The sequence below is a fragment of the Cryptotermes secundus genome, unplaced genomic scaffold (genome assembly GCF_002891405.2).
Source record: "Cryptotermes secundus unplaced genomic scaffold, Csec_1.0 scaffold24, whole genome shotgun sequence".
Lineage (NCBI taxonomy): Eukaryota > Metazoa > Arthropoda > Insecta > Blattodea > Kalotermitidae > Cryptotermes > Cryptotermes secundus.
In genome coordinates this window covers 1,578,483-1,602,166 of record NW_019718270.1, presented here as the reverse complement: position 1 = coordinate 1,602,166, position 23,684 = coordinate 1,578,483, and the positions used below count along the sequence as shown (strand labels likewise).

At 41.7% G+C, this 23,684-nt stretch overlaps 1 protein-coding gene across 1 annotated transcript in view; it reads right to left on the bottom strand.

Moving 5' to 3' along the window:
• Positions 1–3,623: 3,623 nt before the first annotated feature.
• LOC111867528 (cell adhesion molecule 3) overlaps positions 3,624–23,684 on the bottom strand; it is a gene marked incomplete at its 3' end in the record, with an annotated part of 755,050 nt that continues 734,989 nt past the window's right edge. The window contains exon 6 of the mRNA XM_033753065.1: positions 3,624–3,770. Coding sequence (XP_033608956.1) covers positions 3,624–3,770 — 147 coding nt within the window. The remainder of the gene's footprint in view (positions 3,771–23,684) is intronic.

Here is a 23,684-nt window from a genome sequence, read left to right as displayed (position 1 = left end):
GTACTGTCTTCGCTCGCTTGGAAACCGGGATCGTGGGTTCGAATCCCACTCAGGGCATGGATGTTTAGTTTGTGTGTGCGATTTTCTGTGTTTGTGTACAGGTAGAGGCCTTGCGACGGGCTGATCACCCGCCCAAGGAGTCCTACCGAATGTGTAAAATCTAGAAAAACCGAAGTGAACGGAGAAGTTCATGGAGGTAGGCCTAGGCCCACTGGGGCTGTAGTGCCAGGGGGGAAAAAAGTGTTCCGCTTAACATCTCTTCAAGTAATATCACGCTTTAGCAGAACGTATCCACGAGGTTAAGCGGGAACCTACTGTATTATTGTAAACCACAAATCATTAGTTGCATAAGAAGGGCCTTTTATGGTGTCTGAAAATCCGTTACCACGTTGACTACAGAGTGCACAGACAAACATGCCAAATTTCATCTAAATTCGTTAAGTGAGCTGCGAGGTGTCAGGTGTGGATGGGCAGAATGAGAGAACATTAGGCTGTATTTCCATCATGGCTTAACCTTATATAATTCTCGCAAAGAACGCAGAATGTGCACTCGTCAAATTTGCACCGAGGTTCTCGACACGACATTCTATAGCTGAATGTGAACCAACTTATGGAGCACCGTGTGTACGGGCCTCATCACGTATAGCATTATTCTATAGAAACTCAATTATTAATCGGATAATATGAAAGGCACAGTACTATGAGGTACAAAAATACAAATTTAATAACCATGTCCACGCCCTCTCATCAAAATTACAGGACCTTTCATAATATTTCATTATAAACCATTGTTACTGTGCCAATGGGCTTGACCTCCAGTATTATGCACCCAACCTAACCTGATATTTCTTCCATTAGTGCAGTACATTAACGTAATAGGACATGATTTAGCAGTGACGTTCTACAAAGCCATACAATAATATTAATCTAGCCTGAATAGTGACTCATCCTAGAGCTCTTGACGAAGCAATATGGACTTCATATGCTATACAGAGTCGAAAAGAAAACTTTATTACTTTGTAAGCAGCCAAAGGTCGGGTCAGTGATGAAACCCATGACTTAAGACCGGAGGTGTGATCTTGTGTTGCCCGGTCATGACTTTGGCGCAGTTCGGGGGGAGGTGATAGACAGTTTGTGAAATGATAAATAGCAGAGGAAACTGAAGAAACAGGAGTAAATCATACTCCAGTGCATCTTCGTCCAACACAAATATCACTTCAAGTTATATGGGACTGAAACCGCGTCTCCGAGGTTGGAAGCCTATGTCTTACTGCCTGAGCTATGGAACTGGTTATAAAGTTAATGAAAAGAAGACAAATCAATCTTTATCACTCCTCCTCAATTAAAACGTTGTTATCTCTGATATAGATCCTATAATACCATACCATCATAAAGCGTCCAAAATTGTTTGTCTAAATACAAGGCATAAAATGGCATACTTGAGCAAACGAACTGTTGTTATTGTACGTGGTACTGAGCGTTAATTCTTCATATTTTTTTCCTTGGCACTACAGCCCCAGTGGGCCTAGGCCTATCTCCATGAACTTCTCCGTTCACTTCGGTTTTTCTAGAACTTACACGTTTGGTAGGACTCCTTGGGTGGGTGATCAGCTCGCCGCAATTCCTCTACCTGTACATAAACACAGAAAAACGCACACACACAAACTAAAGATCCATGCCCTGAGTGGGATTCGAACCCACGATCCCGGTTTCCAAGCGAGCGAAGACAGTACATGCCTTAGACCGCTCTGCTACCGTGACCGGCAATTCTTCATCTAAGGAAGCCAAAGAGCTGTGCCTGGGAACTGTGAAATATTTTCAGTGTTTCAGTACGATTCCAAATGTGATCATAAAGAGTGATTTGATAAGTATTGAGAAAGAGATGGACATAGTTCAAACCACAGCTTACATGAGAGGAAACTGCGGAAAATCACGAAAATATCTCAACCGGGATTGGCAGGAACCTGGCCGAGAAGCAGATTCTATATGTCACGAAAATAAGCTAAGACATTATACCAACCAACTAAAATTATTGCTGAGTCGCTGGCGTGAAAATCATTCTTAAGGGTCAATTTGGTACATCTACTTCCCACAGTATCTACAACTTCACCACCTAACAACACTTTAATTCCGACAAAATTAAGTTTCTCCATATGTTTCGATAGCAGTTCATGTTTATATCGTCGAAGGGCGTTCCTGCAGATTTCGGGAATGTACGTCTTTTCTGCATGGTGCAAATAGGAAACTAGTACAAATATCCAGTATCATGTTACACTTATACGATAATAAACTACTTGACAGTTACATTACGTTTATGGATTTATATACTGAAATAAAACATTCGTATTAACCTGAATATTGTTATGAGGACTGAGAAAGCCGCGGAGGAATAGAATTTTGTTAGAAGTGAAGTGAAGTGAAGTGAATGACATTACGCATCCATGACTGTTGGTTTCCTTTTGTTTGTGTTTTGGGTGTTGTATTTTTTTTCTCTCTATGTAATTGTTGTTGTATTTGTTGCAGTTGTTTGTATTTCTCTGTAATTGTTGTAGTTGTTAATCGTATTTGGTTTGTATTCGTTGTGGTAGGATGTCCTTTTTGTTGTGTTTTGTGTGTTGTGTTTTGTTTGAACGTATTGTCACTTAGTGTAATGTGTGTTACTTGTCTGTTGTGTCCTATTGTGTACTACTGCCACCGGGCTAAAACCCAATTGCAGTATAATAAATAATATTGTAGCGTGACAGACAACCAAACACGCTATATATATATATGTTAACAGGCTGTGGCGTTTAATTAATATACTGTAACGTGTTTGGAATAGGCACTTCCATGGTAACGCAATAGCAATGAGCCATTGCGTAGACAATTGCAGACTCAACGAAGCAGCGTTTCCCCGGAGATGAACAACAGAAGGCCGTTGAGTAACAACGGATGATACGAAACTCGTTACCAGTGTATAAAGGGCGTTCCCGAAGCAACGGATTGCCGAACACGTGAGAACGAAACCTGGCGAGAGGTGTCCTCTACTGAGTCCGCAGAACACCTACATAAGCCGAGAGCTACAGACAGCAAGAACACAGCAAGAACACGCGAGTCGTAGGAGGCGACAAAAAGGGAAGTCTCAAATCGGAGACAGTAAAATATGGTCGCGAGTCTCAAGGGACTCGGACCAGAGAAAGACTGCGCTGGCAAGGGCCAGCAGCATATATAAAAGACAGACCCGTCCTCTCGTCAGAGAGGGCGCCCCTCAAAAACAATACCGTTAATGTCAAACAGTAATAAATATCTGGTCATGAGCGACTTACTGACTGACTCACCGTCGGTCGCAATGTGACTTTGACTTTGACAGCAAGAATACAGTTGGAACCTAGTCGCCAGAAGTCAGGTGACACTACAAGTGACAATAATTGTAAAGAGTGTAAGAGTGAGTATCCAATAAAGATTCGCTCAATCCGAGACCTACGTGAAGTTATTTGTCGCGTGACATACCCAACATGTGACAATATTATAATTATATACGATCCTATGATTTGTCTTGAGACCCTGATGGACATCTCTCTGAATAGAATCACTTGGAGCCGGCTCACGACATCTTTTGAAACAATATTTAATCATTTACTTACATCTGACGTTGAGGAAGTATCCAATGGAGCTGTATTCTCCTAAAAGATGGCGGCTCGTGCATTTGTACCAACCGCTGTGTTCCCGACGAATGGCACTGAAGTTCAAAAAACCGTCTCCAGACTGCGCAACGGGCGGAGCACCATCATCTGCGAGAAAGTCGTAGCGTATTATTACAAAGTAATGGTCACAGAGAATGATTCATTCAATTGAAACTCGTTCAGTACGAACATCGTAATGCAGCTCACAGAAATGCGGTTGACCTCCACTAGGTCTCAAAAATCCTTTCGTTATCTCTCTTATAGTGTAGGATATTTCAGTGACAAAAGCAAGGGCATCTATAGACACAAAATTATAACAATAGCGTGAGTTTAAGTAAGACAAATGAGAGAGGAAAAGGAGGTGAACGCCTCTTGTACAACACGAAGCAGTAATTGACGATTCATTACTATGCTCCAACCTTGAAGTGGGATTGTAGAGGGAAATCTTGTACCTACGGCCAGTACGTTCTTCAGGTCATCCATCTTCCTTCTCTGCATCGCGAGAGGGAAATTTCTGTTATAGAATTGAGAGACGGGAATTAAAATCGTCAAGGCTGTGCACCATAGGGAACAATGGCAGGCGGCATTAGTCCATTGTTGTAGCTTTTGTATTTGATAACAGGCATTCAACGTGCTTATACCGACCAAGAATTCTGAATTCTTGGACGAAAATATAAGGGAAACTATTAAAAGTTAACATATATTGTAATGTACAGAGATATTGGGTTTTCGGACTTTATTCTAACGTGTTTGGCTGAATGAAGGCTCTGTTCATATTGGTAATTATTGGGCTAATTAACCACTTAGTTACACACTCTCTCTTAAATATACTCAAATACAGCGGTATCGCTGATTTACACACTTTCCAGTTCACCGTTTCACACGCATTAGGATTCTCTGGTTTCCACTAGCCGTCTCCTAGCAACGGATCTCCACACAGAAACTAGCACTCAAATCACTACAAATATTACACATGAAATCTTCCAGTATATTATCTTCATAGTGTAGGGAATTTAGTGTGATATTGACAAAGTTTATTAATAAACAAAAATAAAAGTTGTAACCATTTTTAATTCAAACGGCATGCCCTCGTACCCAGGAGATTGACAGGTTCGTACATAAGTCCATGGCACAAGGTACAGATGAGAAGTGAGACTGACAATAGGAAGTGATGCTCTCTTCTTGGTGTTTGAAATTCAATAAACAAATGTCCAGAGATATTCAAAAGCTGCTCACACATTTTTCTTTAGCACAACACCATGCAAATGCAAGAGGAATAAAATATTAAGCAGGAGTTCTATGTTTTTTATATATAGACGTAAAAATACGTACAAACATCCACCAATATCCATACTAAATCTTTCTTTGGTTGTTGAAGCTGTTCATGAAGAACTGACTCTTCGAGCTGCAGCACAGCAGCCTAGTGTTCATTCATTTATTCATTCATTCATTCATTACTAGAGGGGGTCGGTTTCCCCATGCATTTAGACCAATTATTGGTCCATTGTCCGTCCCCCTTTAATTTCTACTGTCCCCATACCCTACCGGTACTGGTGCTTTGCTATCAGCCCCACTTTGCCAGCGAGGTCGGTCCTCTTCTGGCACGTGGTACCTGATGCTTTCCCCATCTACCAGAGGCATTGGAAACTACTTGGGCGGGAAACTTTTTGCCTAATTTAGCTCAGAGGTCCCCTAGAGACATGAGGATCTTTTACGTGCCGTAAATCTACGACACGGGACACACGGCTTAAAGTCCCTCCCGGAGGACTTGTTCCCTGAAATTTTCCGCCCTTAAAAATTTCACGACCTCCGCCGGGTTTGAACCCGCGTACCTTGAGTCATGAGGTGGGAACGTTACCCCTAGACTACGGAGGCCGCTAGCCTAGTGTTAAATGCACAGCAGAGACATCTTGAAGTTCTCAAGAAAAATTGGAATGAACAGCTCTGCGGAAAAGACGTGAAGTGTGGAATGTATTCTCAACAGAAGGGGAAGGAAACTTGACAGATTTCTGCATTCATTGCTCATTAACAAACAAAGAAGTAATGAAATAAGCTTGTCACTTTGCAAAGGAACTGACCAAGGGTACCCAAACTCGTGGGGTATAAATGACAGAGCAGATGAAAACGGGTAACTGATTAAATGAAAACAAGCAACAATGTCGTCGCTCTGAGAAAGCCTCGAGTTACTAACGTGGCTAGGGCTACTTATTTTAACAGACCTGTTGTCGAAGCTCTTTTCACAAAATACAGTGAGACTACAGGAAAAAACATAACTTTGTCCCTGAAGTCGTTTATAATGCAGATACGAGTGGGCCTTCTGCACTTCACAAGCACAGTACAGCTGTTGCTGTTGAAGGGAGCAAACTGGTCGGCAGTGACATCTGCAGAAAGAGAAGTCGCTCTCACCACCACTGGAGAAACGGAGCTGAGACATTACATTAAAAAAATGTTGACGCCTAAGAGGGGAAAGTGAGCCATTTTGCAGAGAAACAGAAAAACAGAGAGGCAAAAAGGAAAGAGCCTGTTGAATCGAGTTCTGAAGATGAATTATGTAGTGCTTTTGACGATATTTCTGACGATGAAAACTATACAAATTTCAATAAATTATCAAGGAGAAAAAGAAGACTATTTCCTTGAAATGGACTTTTCTTTCCAGCAGGGATAGTGGATTTTAGTAATTTTTGTGGCAAACAAAACAAAGAAATACTAGATAGGTGTCACTGTGATTGTGAATAAGGGAGAACGAAAAGTGAAGTGCCAGTAACGAGGGTTGAGAACATTTCTATGTTTATTTCGCCTCAAAGAGATGCCACCTGCGAAATGAGAACTGAAGATTTCTTCCAGAACCAATTAAAGGTAGAAGAGATGGCACGATATTTCCCGTTTCGTTCAGCACTCCATATATGGTAAGGTACTGAATTTTATTTTATATGCTTGTCATTTATTATTTTACTCATATGCATTAACATTGTTAGAACCTTAGAAGATCATCCAAGATGTGTATGTTTATTTTTATTTACAAATTATTTCTTTGTGAATTTAAAAGGTGAATACAATTTTTTAAATATCTTATATAGTTTCATTTGAGCCAATACATTTTTATATGCTTTGTGTAACACGTATTAAGTGGCCCCAGGGGTTTAACATGTTGGTCCGAGGTAAGAAGTACTTTTGTACCCCCAATCACATGTCATTCTTTTCTAAAACTGAACTTTCGCATTCTTTTCATACTTATAACATTTTGGCAACGAAGATAAGAAAGGGAATAAATAAGATTTTGGGTCTGTTTGAAGTAGCTGGTTGTGCAGGGAATAGACAGTTTTAAAATTAATAAAAAAATCCTTCCCAAAGTATACGGTCTCCTCACCTGCCTATTTCGCTTTCATCAAGAGACATTCTTTTACATCGAAAGTTCACTTCTTAATTCACTAGATCATCATACTTACGCATTCCTACAGGTTCTTTTTACAGTGTTTGAAATCAGTGTTCTGAAGAGGTCATTTCTGCCTGAAAGAGTGGAAATAAAGATGGCTGGATAAAGTTACATAATGAAAATTTTCATAATTTCTACTTCTTTAGCATCTACGGTTAGATCAGCACATGGACACTTGGACATATATCTGTGCCTTGAGTGGGATCTGAAACCTTGACCCCAGCGTTCGAACAACTGAGGCCAAAAGGCGCTTTAAACTCCGCGCTCACTGTGACGGTCATGATTTTCAGTGAAGAAGTATAATTAAATATAAGTACAAGTGTACAATGACTGCAGATTATTAGAATAATTAAACGAAGGTTGAGATTGGAGGAGAAGATAACTTGTGTTTGGGAGACAAAAATGGATGCAACATTTAGATCACGTAACGTGAAGTGGAAATAACAATTTATTCGTACACGAGTTTTCATAATAAAATGCATACTAAAGAAATAAGGCGTGCGGGTGTGTGCTACAATAAACCGACTGTACACAGGATTGACCCGCTAGGTCTTTTGAGAACACCAATCAGCCTTTTCCTGACCTGATAATGTCCTGACGAACTATGTTCCTCTGGGTTAGTTAGCAGAGTGACAAATGCATCTGTATACATTTAAAAGTATATATAAGTACACACCTGCATGTATATGCATGCTGAAAGGAAATTCGCTCATAAGCTGTGAATAGTGTAACTGCTTCTTAAAAACCAAGCCAAAAGTATTGTACAACCTATGTCTTGTGAGGTTTTGTTTTCAAGTTACGAGTCACCGTCCAATGACGCACTTTATGGAACGATCTAACAATTGGCCCAAAGTAGTTACACTGGGTTTTCGAAGCGGCATCTGCCCATATGAAGGCAGACTTCAGTGCGCACTACATGTTCTCGGACAGGCCTTGTCACACGCGGCAGTCGATAGTCTTGGTAGGGACTTCAGAAACGTCTTCCTAAAAGTGTCCTCACAGAAAAAGTTCAATCGGAGTTAGAACCGGCGACCAAGGAGACCAATCAGCTTGCCATCGACGTCAAATTCACCTTCCCGGTTACGCCGCCTTCATCCACTGCCGGACAGTTTCCTCATAGTGCGCTGGAACTCCGTCCACATCTTCTGCCTCACAGCTAGAGGGGCTAGAGGCACAACTTCAAGCAGCACCAGTGGCAGAGTTTCCAGAAAATCACCTTATCTTCGAGCAGTCGGCCTGTCAGGTAGCAGACAGGGTCACCGACCATTCCAGAACAAACGCTGACGCTAAAGCGGACTTCAAGCCCACGCTTGGGAATAGCATGACGGTGCCCATAGGTGGACGTTGAGCATAACCTCTAGCGCAAGGAACTATTATATATCATGTAAAAAAGCTCTTATGCAGTGTGTTGTACCATTTGCAAAATTCCTTCCGTAGAAGAAGATCGTCTGGAAACAGACGCGAGTAGTGGTATCAATGCAAAGGATAGTCTTGTAGTACTTCGAGGACTTCGAGGACCATAGGTCCTATTTCTTATGCAACATCGTGTGAGCATCTCCACGGCTCCCGTTCCACATCTACAGTAATGACATCTTCCTTGGCTGGTGTCCGTAAGATCCGTGGGCAACTTGCATTCACGCGTGCCTAAGGCGTTACTCTTCATGTCTCATGGAGAGGCAGCTTTGTAGTCGAAACAGTAGCAACTGGATGACGTCAACCAGAACAATGCAGCGTTTATTCCTGTACAGCAGTACCAGCTCGGCTATTACCAGTAACGAGGGTTACGAACAAATTGCAGTATAAATAGTGTGTATATTACACGATCACAGCTGAGCCCTGATGTACACCTAAAAACACGCTTTATCGTCGTGACAAATAACATTGCCGAGAATTATATTATCTCAATTGTCGTTGATATGTGTCTCGGAAATCATTATTTTCAACTTTCTTTTAAACAAGAATCGCAACTTGGAGGCCTCGTGTGCATACTTCTTTTCACACTGCATGCATGCCTACAGTTTTTCCATATATCCTTCAACTAACCTCTCCCATAGCGGTTAGTCGCTGGCTTCCCACAGCGGCGGCCCGGGTTCGATCCCGGGTCTGGTCAAGTGGAATTTGTGGTGGACAAAGTGGCGCTGGGGCAGGTTTTCTCCGAGTACTTCGGTTTCCCCTGTCAATCTTCATTCCACCAATTGCTCCACAATCACCCTCACCTATCATCTGGGGCTGATACAGTATGCCAGAAGTGGCTTTAGTACAAGGGACTCAGTCCCACCCCACTAGAAATAAAAAAACTCTCCCATCCACCCACCCAGACATAAACCTGTCTGGACTCAGAGTATAGAAATAGGGTAATTTATTCTTGTCTGTGTAGTTACGTCACATTCACATTATTAATAGCAGTGTACATAGCTGATTAAATGCGATTACTTTCCCATCACTATGACAACGGTTAAATCATGTTCATGATAAACAGAATGACCTCTAATGAGTCATAGTGATCTGATATTTCAGCCAGGCCCAATCCAAGCAAGTTATACTTTCAGTACACTGCAATCAGGCGACCGTTTAAACAGGAGGGCCCAATGTGTCGTAATGTTTTATGGGATACATTCAATTAGTCAACTGGAGGAACAGGGAAGGTTCGTTTTGCGGCAGGACGTTTCGTATTCGTGAGGCATCGACTGAAGTTTACGCGATCTCCCCCGGACCCATCCGACCGCTTGCATTGCTAATAAAGCGGGAAGTATTCCTTAAAAAAAACTCCGTGGCCTGTAGTCCGCAAGCGAACTATTCCGACTGAGCGATGGCCGCTTGTCGGCGAAGTTAGTGTCAACTTTTGCTGATAGAGGGTGACGCGTGGTCAGCGCAAAGAAACCTCACAGCCGTTAATTTTGGTTTTCTAGACCGGAGCCGCCATTTCCTAGAAATAGCTCCTCAATTATGCTCACGAGGCTGAGCGGACTCCGTTTCAGAACCACTACTTCTCAGAAAATCTGATAGCGCCGGGAATCGAACCCGGACATCTGGATCTGTAGCCAGGAACTCTGACCACTAGGCCACAGAGGCGGTCAATATTCCTAAATAGAAGTTCTAAATTATGTAAATCATACAAATGAAGTGATGAATTATTTAAACATGACAATATATCTCACAGTAGATATGTTCTGTTTCATGATACTCTGCCACACTGGAATTGGCCAGACCACACGAAAGCGGAAGTCAACAGACCGTTCCGCAGGCAAACGGACCTGATAACAGAGAGCGTCATAGCTGCCTCTTCTCACACACAATGTAAGGTCTAAATGCCATCTTTCTAAGTACTACATGGGAAATCCGCATTTCTGATCTGGTCTACTATAACAACGTCACAGGCTTCGTAACCTATACTTTTGTGAGTTTCTGAATTCTTATTCACCAGTGAGGTGAAACTCGTTGAGTGTGAGATGGGCAGAGAGATACTGTCTGTCAGAGTAGAGAAGTTGGCGGGCAAACTATCCACTCCTTCCTGTGTGAGCGTGCAGCAAGCGATACGCCTTCCTTCATTTTACCCCATCCCTTCAAATCTCTATTCCGACAGCTGGTACACAGGATAAAGGTCAAACAAGTGGACTAAGGGTCATGTTGTCTAAACGTCGACTTTTCTTAACAGAAAACTGTTTGCATATGACCAGATTTTACTGGTACAAACGGAAGGTTGTGTACGAATACATATTTTGCTCTGAAACTTAATTAGTAGTATTTAAATTTTTTTCCCCTTGGCACTACAGCCCCAGTGGGCCTAGGCCTACCTCCATGAACTCCGTTCACTTCGGTTTTTTCTAGATCTTACACATTCGGTAGGACTCCTTGGGCGAGTGATCAGCTCGTCGCAAGGCCTCTACCTGTACACAAACACAGAAAACGCACACAAATATCCATGCCCTGAGCAGGATTCGAACCCACGATCCCGGCTTCCGAGCGAGCGAAGACAGTGCATGCCTTAGACCGCTCGGCTACCGTGACCGGCCGTACTATTTAATGCCGAATGTAATTTGAACGTATCGTTAGGAATTCTTAGTTATATGCAGTGTGTAATAATACAAATTTTAATATTAAATATGCCTAACGTTTAACATTTACTGCAATTGTGTTGAGATGTGTTCTGAGGCTTTATTAAGCAATTACNTCCTATACTAACTACTTAATTTCATTGACTTCGACATACTTGGGGCTACATCAACAGGTCGTGAGAAAAATGACAAACAGAGAAACAACATTTTTAAAAATATGTCGGGCCCATTATTAACATGTGTGTAACAAAAGTAAGGTTTCAGTAATACTAGAAGAAACACTGAAAGAGCAACACTGAATTTTTAATTTGTCTCCCTCGATTTAGAATTTCTTACCTTGCACACAGCAATAAAATACGCAGGGAAATATGTAATTCCGAAGAGAGTTGCAAAGAACGCAAGGCAAACTGAAGGTACATCTGCGCACTGACCCAGTAGATACCTCGAAGAATATGATACACAAACCGGGTGGTGGCAGGCATGTAGAACGTTCTACTGCCTTTCAGATGATGATGACAATGACGATACATTTATATCGAAATACACCAATACCGGTGTTCGAAAGGCACAAGGAAGGATATATGATATGAAATCACTCACTCACTCATGGACCTGAGCTCTTCTTGAGAAACCGCCAATTATGCAGCTACTCATGAATTTCCCGGAAGTTTATGGAACCCGAAGGTTCATTACCGTGTTCACAAGAGCCCTCCACTGGCCCCTATCCTGAGCCAGATCAATCCAGTCCATACCACACCACCCTAACATTCTAAGATCCATTTTAATATTGTCCACCCAATATCTTGGTCTTCCTAGTGGTCTATTCCTTCTTGGCTTACCCATCAATATCCTAAATGCATTCCTCTTCTCCCCAATTCGTGCTACATGCGCCTCCCATCTCACCCTCCTTGACTTGATCATTCTAATTATACTTTGTGAAGAGTACAAGTTATGAAGCTCCTCATTATGCAGTGTTTTTACAACCTCCTGTCACTTCATCTCTCTTCGGTCCAAATGTTCTCCTCAACACTCTGTTCTCAAACACCCTCAGTCTATGTTCCTCCTTTAATGTTAGAGACCGAGTTTTACATCCATACAGGACCGCAGGCAAAATTATAATTTCGTATATTCTGATTTTTATGTTTTTAGACAGCAGACGAGAAGACAATATGTCCAGGACTGAATGGTAGCAAGCATTACCCGAGTTTAATCTCCTCTTAATTTCCTCATCAATCAGGTTTTGATTTGCTACTGTTAATCCTAATTATCTGAACTGCGCATGATATCAAATGGTTACCATAAAAGATGACAATGTAAACAGGCATGGAATTGAGTCACTCTTACAGCAGGCCTGTTACTGAAACCAGAGGCGCTACAGTCTATTCCAACACTGCCCGTATTGCGAGCAGGGCTGTGTGCTGCGATAGATATTCATGTTAGGAAATGGAACATTTGGATTGGTGACCGCCCACTCTTTTTAAGACTTCTGGATGAACCATGTTTGATATTCAGTGAACTCATATGATGTGCACCTTGAAATTCTGTGCTTTATTCTGTGTTGCGAGTGGTCATATCTTCGATGAAAATGAAAACAATGTTCTTATTAAACGACAGTCATTCTTGGAATTGATTAGAACAATAGACTGTTGTTGTTTTATCCACGTTCGGCTGATTTGATTGCCTCTGTCTCTCTCAGAAGGGGTTCTTATTGTATGAGCAGTCGACAAGATGGCTGCTGAATTTCGTCTTTATGTGCAGTTCTAATGGCTTGGAAACTTTCCTTGAAAAGAGGACATTATGGAGAAATGCAATAAAAGACAAAAGCAAAGCAGAACAGTTAAAGTTATTAATGGGAGTGCATGAATATACCAAAATGTACGCAAATGTACGGCTGAGCTGAGAATCCCTCGTCTTCCGGTCTTCCATCCAAAAAACAAAAATTAAAATATAAGTTTGCTCAATTGTTTCCTTTTGTTCTATGAGTATGGAAATGTATCTTTTGGAAGGATATACGAATATACGTACGCGCGTATGTCTGAGAACAGGATCCGAATATAACCTTTCGTCCTTAGAGAGTGGAGACAAAAGGGTGAAGAAAAAATTATATAACTAGAAAATACACGTATATAATGTAACATACGAGTATCACCAGGCCGCCTCTGTTGTCAGCGTTCCTGGCTACAGATCCAGAGGTCTGGGTTCGATTCCCGGTGCTACGAGATTTTTTCGGAGAAATAGTGGGTCTAGAACGGTGTCCACTCAGCCTCGTGATGAGAATTGAGGAGCTATTTCAAGGAATTAGCGGCTTCGATCTAGAAAACCGAAATTAGCGGCAGCGGGGATTCGTTGCGCTGACAACGCGATACCCTCTATCCACAAAAGTTGGCACTAAACTTCATCGACAAGTGGCGGTCGCTCGGTCGGTATAGTTGGACTAAAATCACGGAGTCTTTTTTTTTTTGTTATCACCAAACATTATTGGGGCGACTGAAGTATGACGCATTGATTGGGGGGGGGGATCCTGCAGTACGCGTACCAGAGGTGACAAGTTGATACAAAATCTTAGATGAAGAAAATCATAGGGAAGGAAACATTTTGGAAACCTATGCCTAAATGGAAGGTTATTATTAGAATTGACATTAAAGAGACTTTTTAAAAATTAAACTGTTGAAAACACATTTGCAGATGATCGAATGTTCTCCAATGTTTCAGAAGACTCTCTCCAAGAACCCTTGCATCAATTATACGATGTTCCCTCATTACTGCAGCAAGGACAAAAATCTTAACCACGACGGAAGAAAAATGTTGGGACAAACACAGCAAGAAATAATAATAACATTGCCCAGTGACAGAAAGACTGTAGATGAGGTTTGGAATGGTAATTGGATTTACTGAACTCTTTTAAAACAAATCGTGACTACACTTTTAAAATCAATGTCACACACAGAGTAGCGTTCTCAGTCTGTTAGTGTTAATACTAGCCGTTGCTTGGTATCAGCACCCAACGGCCGATGTTCCCCTTCCTCTAGGTTCTCGAACTATCCCCAGCATCAGTTACCAGCTTCTCACAACAACAGCTCCCAACGGCTTAACCGCAACAGTCCTCTAACAAACTCACTAACTCATCAACCAACTCCTAAGAGGCTCACCAACCAAATCTTAACTAACTTCACTGACTGATTCGGTCCACCAACTCTTCACCAACTGACCCTAGTCCCTATCTTGTGCTGCTTATAACATCTCGGCACGAACCTCGTGGAAAGGGCCGCTTCTCAATATTGTTGTGTCCTCTGTTGCCGTGGAATTATTGTGTTCCTATCTACTGTCGAAGCCGCTATCTGCCAACGGCTATTGTATAGTTCACTGTTTCACGGTCGTTCTCTAGCAACTGGTCTACATGCCATAATATAGTCTAAGAAGCCAGAAAATTTAATTAATTAGGTTGCAGGTTGGTTAGTAACAGAAAGTTAGACGTAAGTTACGAATGATAAACTTTATGCGCGGAACTGCTCCGTAAAACCCAACAAAGCACCGTACTGAAATTCTACTCTATATTGACTGTACTACCACTTCTTCATGGCAACGAATGCTGACACCTGAGTAAGAAACTTCCTCAACAAATTGATGCTGATGAAATTTTTCTGATATCTGCAGAAGAAATTCGAAAGATGGCTCAAAGTATGAATGACGACACTGGACAGGCATAAATTGGGTCGATATATGCAAAGCAAGAAATCCTGAGGTGAACTAATAGCCCGATTTCCTAGAAACGACGGTCCAAAAATTCCTTATTGCAGTGGGAATATTTTAACCGAGCCGTTGCTTAACAACGAAGGGGGGCTACACAGGCTGACCCATAGATTCTCCTTTGATAAGGCACGGACTGCATATAAAACTACACGTCCAGCAATTCTTCCATTCTGCTTGTGTTTTCGTTTCTACGGTAGCCGTTGCCTACCAACGATAGGGGTATACATATAGACATACAGACTGATGGGAGGGATTTATGGAATACGACGATGAAAGGTGCACAGGTGCCATGTTATAGATACAAAGTTCCGTAAAGATTGGTTCAGCTGCTTAAAACTTAATAGGGGGGCATAATCAGATACAAAGGTGATTGCAAAAACTGCTTTCTTTTCAAAATAAGGAAAGTAGGCTAAGTACTATGATAATATCTGCCAACTGAAAAAATTTCTCGGTAGCTCTTTGATCGTCATCCAGAAGGAACTAGGGACAGAGGCAGATCGTTGAAGAGATGGAGGGGCCAGTCCCACTAACGCTGAGGTGAGAATGGTTCAAAAGGCCCGGTGCTGTATGTGATGATCATGGTGGTCTTAAAGAAACAAAGCGTGGCGACACATAGATTGAACTGGTTCATCACAGAGTTCAGGGGCAAATTCTTCAGAACACTCTAATGAACTACCAGCTCACACAGAAGCCGGGTAAACTCTTGATAACCACCTAAGCATCTCTAAGATTCTCAAGAAGGATTTAGCTCCATGGACGAATTTACTTATATCCGCAAATAATCTGGGCCCTATGACCAAATTCTTAAAAAAATTTTAATGGTTTTCACAGCCCCACAGCTACCCCCTTCTTCCACATCCATTCAAATCATTATTTACAATCACCCTTGTGTTAGATATAGTCGTATGTATGGAGATATCTCATATTAATTTCACATGTGTTAATCAGAATACTTTTACCATCAGTGTGTACACAGATATCATTGAAGAGACGAAATTCTTTCTGAAAATGTGACAAAATAAGAATGCCTTATTTTGATAATTTGTAGCCTGGACTCTTATTCTTTGGAAGGTTTGGTAGTCTGTCAGTTATGACGTGGATTCACGATAGCGTGAATAACAGCCTAACTCATTATTCGTTACATACAACAGTTTATTTTATCGCGAATTCTTTTAACTGCGTGTATGGAAGAGAAAATAAGTGCATGGTCTTCTTTCGAACACCTGAATATAAAGACACAACTCGGAAAGTCTAAGAGCCGGCGGATTTGATTAGTTTGGCTCTGAACTGGAGGACGTGTCAGTTTCCTGTAAACAGGGCAATAGACCTTCTGGTTCTACAAAATGCAGTGTATTTATTGATTAAAATACCAACTATTAAATGGGGAGCAGGGACAGCGCAGTCGGTATAGCGACTGGCTACCGGCTTGATGACCGATGGGTCGGAGTTCGAGTCCCGTTAGAGTCGAGAATTTTCTCTTCTCCACGTCGGCCAGACCGGCTCTGGGGCCCAAACAGTCACCAATACAATGACTACCGAGGGGTGTTTCCCGGGAGGTAAAGCGGTCGGGACATGAAGCTGACCATTCACTTCCAACTAGTGCCGAGGTCAAGAAAATATGGTTCTATACATCCATTGACCCATACGCCTTCATGGGGTAGTGCTGAATTAGTTAAGTACATGAACAACTTTATCTTTATTTTACCAACTTTTAAATTCTGAAGAAGGGCTCTGGTATGTGGTGATAGTTTTGTTATTGAATGTAATGCATATGGGGCACTTAATGTGAAAGTTATTGAATGTTGAACCCAAAGAAGACATAAGATAGCATTTAGTATTATTAACACACTTCTTGTCGTCAGAAATACAAGATGTGGGTGAGTTTTGTAGCGACGTAATAACGAACTATAACCGGGTTACCGTATGTAGTACTTTAAAAGCAATGTAATTAGAGCGCAAACCACTAGGTAAAAACCCGCACAATGCACCACGCCCCGGACCCACTGCTATCAAACACTCAGAACACGACAATTACTTTGCATGCAAACGAAAGGCACTCTGAACAAGAGGGGCTTATGTAACGCGCTGTGGCTACATACACCGGAAGAGTGGAAGTAGATCCTACAGTGTGAATAACACTCAGAAGTACTGGGGTTCCGGGCCTTGCCCATCGTCCGGTATTCTAAATATTAGAAATCACAATGTTTCGGAAAATGGATCTGTTTCCGTCTTCAGGAAAGGAGGGGAGACACCTGCTCCGTTTGATCACTTAAAAAGTGCTAATTTCAATCATTGGACAAAGCCACAAAACTCAGAAATTCTGAGTGGAATAGGGGAGCTCATGACAAACAATGTAGCAAAATTTATAATTTTTAATAAAAAGAAATTTCAACGTTAAAGATTGTTATTTTGTACTTTGCCCATTACACCAATTTTCTTAAATAAATCCAAAATATTTTGGAAAAGGGTTCTATTTCTGTCGTCAGGCGCAATAGGAATTTCTTCACATTGTATCTACCTGAATACAGCAACAATCTGTTCTGACAGTCGTGAAGGGCTGTGAAGAATGCCTGTCGTCAAACTGTCCTTCCGTAATGGAACATATGCAACCACTGTCACTGATGAATTTTCAAGATCCGAAAGACTTAAACATACGCGAGCTTGGAGATAAAGCCCTACACATTTTAAACTTGACACCAGTTGAAAGTGAATCCTCACCTACACGTTCTGGTCGCCGCAGGCGCGATTACTCGGTAAGCATTGGAGATGCTGAGTATGCTCCCAGACCCGGTCTGCGTGCAGTGGTGAAGGTGGACGCGTTGCTCTTATTAGAAACGGAACCCCTCTTGTCCAGCCAGTAACACCTCCATTTACTAACAGAACTATGCCATACTGCTATTGGTTCGGTCAACATAATTCCCATATAAACTGATTAAATTTATACTGTTTTTCACTTTACAACATATTTCGGTGACTTTATGGCCATCATTAAGTACTTCCAATGCTTCAACGAAGCATAGCAGTCAGTGGTCGTCCCAATTTAACTTCCGTTAGCCAAGAATAAAAAAAGTTATAGAAATTCTGATGGAAATAATTCATCCAAGAATCCAATCTTCTGGGTTGTGGCACAGTGTAGATATTGTGTAAACCGATGTTCCTCCGAAACATCAGTTAAAATAATATCTACACGACGCCACATCCCAGAAGACATAATTCTTCATAACTACCGCCGTGAAAACCTCAAATCTTACATAATTCCTCCAGTCTGAAAGTCCTTTGATTTCATCGTAGTGGTACTCTGAAACTGGAATTTCAAATTCCCAAGAAGCTCAAATTACACGACGGTGGAAAACCGAGATGCAACCCATTGTTTGCCTGACGAGCAAACACCGATCTGTGCCATAAGAGCATTAGTAATTTCCAAGATCCAGCACTGGGAACCGTAAGCATTTGCAGTTCTGCTTGGCTCTCATGTCGGTCTTCAAGTGTTCAAATTCATCGTCACTGCTTTGTCCTTCAACGTTTTGTCCAAGGCATTTAGGTGGGGGAAATACGTACTTAAGAATCATAATTACAGCACTCAGAATGAAGGAACGGCGTTAAGTGAGAACAAAGACTTTCAATTTGAGGCATTTCAACAAATTGTTATAAAGAGAGCAGTCTTCTGTGATTTGGCACCTTGTATATGTGGTGTTAACCGACGTTTCGGAGGAACGTATCGCCTCCATCTTCAGGGTCTCTTACGGTCTCTTCGCTTGCGGATTTCTTATATTTTTCCTTCTACCATGAAGATGGAGGCGGTACGTTCCTCCTAAACGTCGGTTAACACCACATATACACGGTGATAAATCCCAGAAGACTGCTTTCTTCATAGTCACCGCCGTTAAAGCCTCAAATCTTACAAATTGTTATAACTTTGAAAACAGTTTAATTTTTTACTATATTTTTATATATTAAGGGGCCGGGATAGTTCAGTCGATATAGCGACTGGCTACGGGCTGGAGAAAGGAGGAGTCGGAGTTCGAGTCCCGGTGGGGCAAGAATTTTCACTTCTCTATGTCGTCCAGACCGGCTCTGGGGTCCACCCAGTCTCCTATACAATGGGTACCGGGGGCTCTTTTCTTGGGGGTAAAGCGGCCGGGGCGTGAATTTGACAACTCACCTCCCTCTAGTGCCGAGGTCAAGAAAATTTGGATCTATACGTCCACTCCCCATAAGCCTTCATGTCGTTGTGATCAATTAGTTAAGCATAGGAATAACTTTACGTTTTTACCTTTATTGGTTATATACTGTGACGATAAAATCCATACCTCTTTTGTCGAAATCAAGATAATTTAGGATAAAATGAAACAATAACAAAAACAAACAAATTCCGTGGTCTGTAGTCTGTAAGCGAACCGACCGGGCGATCCCCGCTTGTGGGTGAAGTTAGTGCCAAATTTAGAGGATATAGAGTGTCGCGTGATCAGCGCAACGAATCCCCACGGCCTTTAATTTTATTTTTTAGACAGGGCAACAATAACAACATTCTCTAATTTATTCGACCTTCCTTCCTTCAGCTGAAAAGGTTATCGCTGTAACAATCCAGTATGAATGGCGTTCCGCAAGAAAGTAACAGCTGTATTATTAAGATAAATTAGAGAGAATCTTTGGACACTATGTGTGAGTATGCGAGCGAATAGTAAGAAGATTGAGAATGATGGACTAGAAAGGATGTGAAAAAAAGTTTTTTTTTAATTTAAAGGCAACAACCCAAATTTCCTGCCGAGGCTGAGAGAATTAATCAAAATATAAGGCACGCAGCCTGTAGCTTGCCTTAGATTCAAAGCCGGTATCTTCATAGAGGTCCTTCAAATTGCGTCTCTGTATCTGTGCATGAACACGGTTTGTAACGACGCTCAAGTCTAACGCGGAGTCTCTCATTATCCATCCGGTTCGAGACGAGAAACTTCTTTAGACTGCCTTTTTACCAACTCTGTCAGTATGGACACAATATAGTATTAGACAGAACGAGAACAAATGTGGAGGAGTCAGTGGAACGAGAATTTGCAAGGAAGCCGAAGTACTCGGAGGAAACCTGCCACTGTACCACTTTATCCACCATAAATCCCATATGACATACCCTGCGACAAACACGGGTCAGAGGCGGTAAGAGGAGGGCGACTAACCGCATGAAACACGGCACGGCCTGAAGCTGATTAACTGTTTCTATTTATAATAGTTTGGGCTTCCTTATTACAGAATGAATATATAATTTATTTCGTGCAACTTAATTTATAATGTTCTCTTACTTAGTATATTGTGTTATACTCGCTGACAGTCGAGGCACGTTGCTATGCAATGGCACAATAAACAATGACGCAACAATGGAACATTTCACGTTACCCCACGTAATCAATGCTTCAGTCTACAGTCAGCAGTTGGGAAACAGTCAAGTCGGAGGTCGTCGCAAAGAGTCGCCCCTGGTGGAGGCGTAGGAGACAGAGGAGCCCTCATTTTTGTAAGTCATTGCGTAGAAACGCCAAGTTAGCCTACTTGTGAGAGAGACGCCAGCCAGCAAGGACAGAAGCAGCGGAACACGGAAGATGAGGGATCTACGGCTTTGGAAATGTTACCAATCGGCACCCGGTGGAGACACAGCAGTCTGAAAAGACTCAGTGTGCGGTGAAGTTAATTACAGCGTGTGCGAATGAGCGATAACTCTATAGTTACTTGTGGGGCACGCGGTAGCGTAGTTGGTTGAGGCACTGTGCTGAAAGCCGGAATATCGAGGGTTCGAGTACCGATGAGGTTGATTTTTCAATTTATCTAAGCGTTCCAGCCCTTGGATCGACTCAGCCTCTAACAGAGATGAGTACCAGGAATATTCCTGGGGGTTAATGGGCTCCCGGCGCGTAAGTCTCACAATCTCACCGCCATCTGTGAGCCGATTGTCTAGAGAAAATGTGGGAACCTCGACGTCTCACATCCCTATGGGCCTTCACGGCCTGTTACAGGGATAGTTTTACCTTTTTCTTTATTATAATTATTTTTAGTTACGAATTTTAATAGTCCAATAAATAGAAGTACCGATTGAAACCCAGTCTATTAATTGCTCAATCACGTGAAAATATCCCTTGACACTATTTTAATTAACTGATTAAGTTAATTTTTGTAGCGTATTTAAAGACGCTCCACAATAACTCAGACTATAGCAACAAATGATTAGATAATAGTGCACAATGAATTGAAAAAAGTTTGGAAAGAAGAGGTCGATGCTTTATTTGGAGTACTATCCCGGATTTTGGCTGAAGGAACTTTCTAACGTCACGTAAATTCTCAGGCAGAATAGAAGGTGTCAAGGCCGAGAATAAAATGGGCGAATTCCCGAATACAAGTCAGAAGTCCTAGAGTTGATTCAAACTGCTTTGTCATTCTAGCCTAAAATCGCTGTATCTTGCCATGCCTTACGTTCTAACTAAACGAACTCCATGGATCTGAGCCCTTCTTAGCTACTCAAGAAAATCCCAAAATTTTATAGAACACGAATGTTCATTATCATGTTCAAAATAGCCCTCATATGGCTTCTTGTCTGCATTAACATCCCATATTACCCATCCTATCTCTGTAAAGTTCATCTTAATATTACTCTCGCATCTACGTCTTGGTCTTCCTAGTGATGTCTTTCCATCTGGCTTTCCCATCAAAATTCTATATGCCTTTCTATTCTGCTCCATGCGTGTTACATGACCTGCCACTCTCATCCTCTTTGACCTGACCATTCTACTTGGTAACGAGAACAAGTTATGAAGTTCCTTTTTATGCATTTTTCTCCAATCTACTCTCGTTTCATCTCTCTTCGGTCCAAGTATTATCCTCAAAACCCTGTTCTCCAACAGAGAGACCAGGTTTCACACCTTTGCTTATGTACTGTAAAAAGTAACTTTCCCTACTGAATATGGATCAAACTTTTAGGCAGTCATGTAGATTAGTTTGTTTCATAGTACTGGACTGAATTTGACGGTGTCAATAAATAACACAGATTTTCGAAGGCGAAATATAGCATAATTTGTAAATTGGTCTTTGGCAAGATTCAAATGATTGCTGGTTTCAGGTTAATCAACACAATTTTAGCGAATTTCTAATTGTACGAAATGGATAATTATTTCATTGCGCCCCGTCAGGCGCAACAAGAACAGAAGCATCGAGTGTATATTTCTCTCTGTACCTTGTCTTCATACAACCAACTGACGCATCAAGTAAGATTCAGTGTATGATAGAAGTTTTCCAGTCCAGAGGTTATTTACTGAATTGAGAAAATAAATTAAATTAGTCTTCCATATACGCTCTTTTTTCTAAATGGAGCTAATATTCAATTGCAGAAGAGCTGTGAATGCAATGATTCAAAGCAGAGAAGAGTACGTTTATGAACAAATGATTTCAAAGCGCACACCCATGCTGTGACCCACACAACTACAGAGCTGTTTGAACAATCGAAGTGCTTACAGCTTCTGTAAGGTTGAAATATACCGATAAAACATAAAATTTGTTTTAATTTTGTTTATACTACGCTGTCAGTAGCTCAGATAAATTGGAGTCGAGATAAATTATGTTATGATAAACTCGCATGACTGACCACCCGCCCAAGAAGTACTACCGAATGTGTAAGATCTAGAAAAAACCGAAGTGAACGGAGAAGTTCATGGAGGTAGGCCTAGGCCCACTGGGTCTGCAGTGCCAAGGGGAAAAGAAAAAACTCGCATGAATACATAATTCTGGATTCCTCTTTAGCATAATTTCGCCAGATTTTATGTGTTTAGTCTAAATATTAATACCCTGATAGGAGGTCAAAATTTTGCGAGCACTTCAGTCAATAATTATATAGTTAAGTATCTCATAAACATAATTATTGATGAGTTACCTTACAAAACTATCAATACACAGACGCCGAACACAGTGGCCGCGCAGTCTAGGGCATGAACCGTCTTCACCCGCCCTAAAACTGTGATCGTGGATTCGAATACCACTCAGGGCATGAATATCTGTTTGCATTTATTCTGTGTTTCTCTTGTCCTGTGTGTAGGTGGCGGCCTTGAGACGAACGGAACTCCCAAGGAGTCCTACGAGCTGTGTATAGGATTAGGAAACTGAAAAAGAAGCCAAGGTCCAACAAAAGGATGTAGAGACGCAGAGAGACAAAACAGTACTTAGAATACATAGCGACAAATGGCAGGATCACTGATCAGGGATGAATGTCAAACGGTTAGGAAGGAAACTGCCACTACCTACAGAGGTACCACCCGGCATTTATCTCAACTGGCTGAGAAAGTTCACGGAGAACCTCGGTCAGGGTGGGGGTGTATTGGCAAAAATTCGAACCGAGCACATTCCGAATGCAAGTTTACAGCAGTAATTCTACATCAGGTAGGAGCTCCGTTAATCGAAACTGAACGTCCGTTGATGGGTAGTTCTGACCCAGGGCAGAAAAATCCACGCTGGATGCTGGCTCGTGGATTGTTCTACCCTGAAGATGGAGGGGACGCGTTCCTCCGAAATGTCAGTTCACACAAGATATGCACGGCGCCACATCCCAGAAGGCGGCATTCTTCATTAATCAATGCAATTCCGTTTCACATATCACGAATATTTATTTCGCGATATTATATTTATTTTATAAGTCTTCATATTTTCCGATTTATACAAGTACTCTATGATGGTTGTTAGTAGATAATACAGATATAAAACATTTTTTTTTTAATTCGCTTAGTTGAGGGTGGAGTCCAACTGGGTCCACTTGGCACGGCG